General features: G+C 50.9%; 1 protein-coding gene across 1 annotated transcript in view; it reads right to left on the reverse strand.

Moving 5' to 3' along the window:
• DKK2 (dickkopf WNT signaling pathway inhibitor 2) overlaps nt 1–2,795 on the reverse strand; it is a 70,898-nt gene extending 68,103 nt beyond the window's left edge. Inside the window, exon 1 of the mRNA XM_060779122.2 lies at nt 2,170–2,795. Within this exon, the coding sequence (XP_060635105.2) occupies nt 2,170–2,433 (264 nt within the window). The 5' untranslated portion in view covers nt 2,434–2,795. The remainder of the gene's footprint in view (nt 1–2,169) is intronic.
• Between the last annotated feature and the right edge of the window lie 3,205 nt (nt 2,796–6,000).

Below are 6,000 nucleotides of genomic sequence, written 5' to 3' on the forward strand. Positions count from 1 at the left end.
TTCTTCCTGTACAGAACTTGAGTGTCTTTTTTCAGTATATGTATGTATGTACCTTGCTGGTCAGCTCACAAGACCACCCTTGAATACATTTCCCAGCTGGGAATGTCAGGACACTACAACCTATTTCCATTTCCAGTTCATCTCCATTTCTAAGACGAAGAGCCTGAGTTGTCCATAGACACCTCCAAGGCTATTATAGCTGGCATGTAGTGCCATTACCTTCCCGCCAAAGTAGTATCTATTGATCTACTCACATTTGCATGTTTTCAAACTGCTAGGTTGGCAGAAGCTGGGGCTAACAGCAGGAGCTCACCCAACTACCCAGATTTGAACTGCCGATCTTTCAGTCAGCAACTTCAGCAGCTCAGCAGTTTAACCCGCTGTGCCACTAGAAAATAACATTCTCCCAAAAATATATCCCACCAAAAACAAAAAAAACAACCCACAAGCCATGATTTTGTCATTACATATCAAGGGCACTATTTTGCTATGCCATTGTATTTAATTAGATTTAATAAGCATCCATGGATTTCGGTGTCCACACTCCTGAATCCAAACCCAGTGGATACCAAGGTCCATGACACTTGAGACCTAGGCATTTACACTGTAGATTTAATATAGTCTGACAGCACTTAATGCGATTAGAATCCTGGGAACTATAGTATTGGGGGTTTTTTGTTTTTGTTTTACGAGTTAGGAGCGACTTGAGAAACTGCAAGTCACTTCTGGTGTGAGAGAATTGGCTGTCTGCAAGGATGTTACCCAGGGAATGCCCAGATGTTTGATATTTTACCATCCTGTGGGAGGCTTCTCTCATGTCTTCACATAGGAAGCTAGTAAAGATAGATGAGAGGTGACCCCACTCCCCGGATTTGAACCACCAACATTTTGGTCAGCAGTTTAGCAGGCACAAAGGTTTAACCCGGTGGTTCCTATCCCGTGATCCATGGACCACCAGTGGTCCACAAGAACTATATGTCTGTGGCCTCACCATTACTACACCATTACAAGGGGAGTGACTGGTCACACGAAACCCTCTTATAATTCCAAAACTTATAAGTATGGGTTTCTCTGGGTGGGCAGATGGCGACTACTGGATGGTATAGGTTCTGTATCAGAAACTAGATCTGATGTGCTATTTCATCACACTAGAGAATGAATCCATTTTAAATCTGGTTGCTACCTCCTGCAGAATTCTGGGGTTTGTAGCTTGGCCCCATGTAAGCCATCCCAGTCCCTTGAGAAGATGGAGGTGGGGTATAAAAATAAAGTTATTATTATTTGAAACACAACAAGAGGAGTCCACGGCAGACAAGACCACTCTGCTGGCTGTTGGATTGGATCACACCTCGAACACTTCCCAAGTGTCTAGGACTGTGTGATGTATTGGCGAATAATGCATGCAGATCCCAGTAAGGTGGCCTTCTGCAGCTGGCAAATGGTAATTTTGCCAATTGTCTAGTTCCAACAGACCTCACTACCTCTGATGATGCTTGCCATAGATGCAGGCGAAACATCAGGAGAGAATGCCTCTAGACCATGGCCATATAGCCTGAAAAAACCTACAACAACCCAGTGATTCCGGCCATGAAAGCCTTTGACAATACAGCGGCAATTGTGTTTAAGTGCAGGCCAAGGTCTTTAGGCACTGCACCCAGTGTGCTGATCACCACTGGGACTACCTTTACTGGCTTGTGCCAGAGCCTTTGCAGTTCGATTATTATTATTTATTAGTTTAGGGAGGATCCTTTAAGAGCCTCACTAAACTACAAACCCCAGAATTCTGCAGAAGGCAGAAACTGTATTTAAAGTGGATTCATCCTCCAGTGGGATGAGGTCTGTGGTCTATCCAATGCAATTTTCTGAATCAGCACCCCAAATAACCAAACCGAATGTAAAGTTGACCAAAAACCTATTTTGGTACTAATGTCAAAAAAAAAAAAAAGTTGGGAATCACTGGTTTGACCTATTGCACCACGAGGGGCTGAATGAGGCACCTGCACTCTTTGGCAAAGACTTTGAATGTACAGCACAGCAGTTAAAGTGATGTATGTCCAGCTGCATCCATTCCCCTGAAGTGTGGATGCTCCCCTAGATTCCTGAAGGATGTGTGCGAAGGAAGAGGGAATGGGGGGAGGGAGAGGAGAGGGGAAGGCCGGCTCCTCTTACCTCTCCTTGCCGGTGGTAGTGCTTCAGCCCTTTGCCGCCCTGGCTGAAGAGCTTGCTCTTCTTGCCGCTGCCGGGCGCTCCTCCCTGGTGGAAGGGGGTGGACCTGTTGGTGGCCTGGGTGGGCGCCTCGCCCAGGAGGGTGGCCTTGATGGAGTTGGCCTGGGCGCCCTCCGGCTGGGAGCTCTCCGCCGCCACCAGCAGCGCGGCCAGGAAGAGGAGCGGGCGCGGGGAAGCCCCTTGGCTCCCTTTGCCCCGCGTGGCCATCTCCCCTCGGCCCCGGGACCCAAGGCGGACGGCGCGGACGGGGACGCTCCTTCTGCGCCTCCCGAGTCAGCAAGAGAGGCGCAAAGAGAGATGGAGAGGAGCAGGAGGAGGAGGAGAAGGCGGGCGACTCGAAGGCGCTTCTTGAAGACCCCCCAAAAGCTCGGAAGCAGAAGCAAAGGGTGCGGGTCACCGCCTGGAAGCCTCCTGGTCCTCGGTGGTCTTGCCTAGTGGTGCCAGGAGGCAAAAAGAGCCCGGCTGCGGAGGAAAGAGGCGAGGAAGGAAAGAAGGCGCCTGCCCACCCGAGGAGCGCCGCTGGGGCTCCAGGAGGCGAGGGAGGCAGAAGGGACGGCTCGCCCCCAACCCTCCCTCCCTCCCCGCCTCCCTCCCCGCCTTCCCTCCCACTCCTCCGCCTCTTCTTCTCCTTCTTCTTCTTGCCAAACTCAAACCAGATCCAGTCCCAGAGAAACTTTGGGGCGCTGGCTGTCCGGGCAAACTTCCCTCTCAGTGTGCTTGCGTCTCTGTCTCCTAGAAAGGGGCACGGATCGCCCCCTGGTCCTCCAGGGATTTGGTCCTGGGCATCCCGAGGAGAGAGAGTCGCGATACACAGGACAGAGGAGGAGGAGGAGGAGGAGGAGAAGGAGGAGGAGGGGGCGATGCCAGCGAGACGCCACAGGACCCGGCCACGCGTTCCTCCGTCCGCCTGGCTCTCCTCTCTCCCGCTCCCTCTTTCAGCCCCACTCGCTTATATAGCTTTCCCACCCACCCGCCGGAGTCCGTTTTCCCTCCGCCCCCGAGTGACAGCGAAAGGAAGCTGACTCATTCCCCAGCGCCCACTCCCCACCGCTCCTCCGCCCCTCTGCACGGTGGAATTAACGCAGTTTGACGACGCTTGAACTTCCCCGCCTCAACTAGGGAGTTTTCGTTCTGTAAGGTGCCTCACCAAGCCATAACTCCCGAAGCATTGAGCCATAGCACTTGGAGTGGGATCTCGCTGCATTAAAGTGCGGTCACACTACAGCAGGCATGAGCAAACGTGGGACCTCCAGGTGTTTTGGACTTCAATTCCCACCATTCCTAACAGCCTCAGGCCCTGTTAGGAATCGTGGGAGTTGAAGTCCAAAACACTTGAAGGGTCTAAGTTTGCCCATGCCTGATCTACAGTATATAAGTCGTACAGTTTGGCACCCCTTGAACTGCCCTGGCTCAATGGTATGGGAGCCTGGGTGTTTCACCTCCTCTGCTAGTGCTTCACCAAACTACAACTTCCATGATTCTATAGCAGGTATGGACAAACCCAGACCCTGGGGAGGTTGCGGCCCCTTGGGCTCTTTTCTCAGGACCTCCTATCTCACACCATCCTATCCTTTTTTCCTTCTCTCTTTCCTTCCTCCTTCCCTCCCTCCTTCCCTTACCTCCATCTTTCTCCTTCCATCCATCCTTTCTTCCCTTCTACCCTTTAGTCATTCCTTCCCTCTTTCGTTCCTCTCTCCCTCTTTTTCCTTCCTTCCTTCTCTTTTGTCTTTCGTTCTTTATTTCCTCATTCTCCCTCCCTCAATTCCCTTCCACCTTTTCCATCCTTCCTTCTCTCTTGCTCCTTCCCTTCCTTCCCTCTTACCTCCCTCCTTCACTCTCTCCCTTTCTCCTTCCTTCGTTCCGTCTTTCCTTCCTTCTCTTTCCTCCCTCCCCTCCCTCTTTCTCCTTCCTTCAATTCCCTTCCATTTTTTCCTGCCTTCTCTCCTCCTCCTTCCCTTCCTTCTTTCCATGCTTGCCTTCCATCCTTCCTTCTCTCTTCCTCCTTCCCTTCCTTCTTTCCATGCTTGCCTTCCATCCTTCTTTCTCTCTTTCTCCTTCCCTTCCTTCCATCCTTGCATTCCATCCTTCTTTCCTTCCCTCTTACCTCCCTCCTTCCCTCTCTCCCTCTTTCTCCTTCCTTCCTTCTCCTTTGTCTTTCTTTCCTTCCTTCCTAACTTCTTCCTTCCTTTCTTTCTTTCTTTCTCTCTTTCCTCCCTCCCTTCATTCCCTTCCCTTCCCTTCCCTTCCCTTCTCTTCCTTCCTTCCTTCCTTCCTTCCTTCCTTCCTTCCTTCCTTCCATCCTTCACTTTCTTCCTTCTCTTTCTCCTTCCTCCTTTCCTCCTGGGGAATGTTTGGCTGGGTGAAGAGAAGGCAGAGAGGGAACACGAGAACCATGTTTCCAGATGTAAAAAGGTGTCCCATTGAGGAGGAGGGAGGGGGGAAACTGACTTTCTTCTGCTCTAGAGACCAGGGCACAAGGCAGCAATGGGTTCCAATGGTAAGAGCTGTCGGAGAGTGGCATAGGCTGCCGCTGAGTGTGGTGGAGTCTTCCCTGGAGGCTTTTCCACGGAGGCTGTCTATTGGGAGTGCTTTGATTGTGCCTTCCTGCATGGCAGGGGGTTGGACTGGATGGTCTTTGGGGATCTCTTCCAATTCTAGGATTCTATATCAGGAGTAGGTAATGCGGGGTCTAATGGATACACATTTTATCTCCCGTCCACCATCTCATCCTGACCAATCTTTTTGGGATCCAAACGTTTCTTGTCTTTTCCCACCATGTGGCCCCCAAGTTAGAATGTTTGCCCATGCCTGTTCCATAGCAATGGGTCATGGCGTTAACGTGGTGCCAAACTGTACTCATTCTACAGTGTAGACGGCCCCTGAGACCAGGATTCGCATCGCTCGCTCGGCTATGGAAACTCACTGGGTGACCGTAGGGAACTACTTCTCTCTCAGCTTTGGAAGGAGACAAACGCAAACCCCGCTCTAACCAACCCAATCCATACATAGGAACCGACGTGAAGGAAGACAATTAAGAAGAGCGGATTATCGTCTCTAGATTGATATCAGTCATTCCTGATCTTGCGATGTCGGATGGGAAGCCGAGGAAGGAGCCCATAAGAGCACAGGCTGCAAACTTTTCACCCAGGTGTTTTCCCTGGGTTTTGGATTCGCTTGCTTTCGAACAGTTCCCCAAACTGGTTTTCCAGGTGTGTCGGACTTCATCTCCCAGAATCCCTGGACATAGTCAAGGCAGCTGAGGCTTCTGGGAGTTGAAGTCCAAAATACCTGGAGTTTAGGAATCCCTGCTTTCAATGGAGATCTCATCCGAACGTGTCCTCTCCCACTCTGCCGGACAAGATCCTCTTCCTCCTCTTCCCCGTCTCCCATTTCTTCGTGCCTTCTTTTTCCTTCTCTCCGACTTGTTCTTAAGAGAGCAGTTGCAGGTGAAAGACTTGGGAGAAGAAAGGCAAACGACGACAGAATTGATGGACACATCTGTTGGGGAGAGGCTCTTCCCCAGAGACACCCGTTTCCATCTGTTGTGCTTGTCTAACTATTGCTCTGGGACCTGGGAGACCAGGGTTCACATCCCCATAGAGGCCCACAGCTGAATAAAATCCCATATTATATTCTTTGAACTGGAATATATGGCAGTGTGGACTCAGATAACCCAGTTCAAAGCAGATATTGTGGGTTATTCTTCCTTGATATTCTGGGTTATATGGTTGTGGGCCCTCAGTCATGGAAGCCCACTTGGTGACCTCGGGAAGA

Source organism: Anolis sagrei, chromosome 5 (assembly GCF_037176765.1).
Source record: "Anolis sagrei isolate rAnoSag1 chromosome 5, rAnoSag1.mat, whole genome shotgun sequence".
Lineage (NCBI taxonomy): Eukaryota > Metazoa > Chordata > Lepidosauria > Squamata > Dactyloidae > Anolis > Anolis sagrei.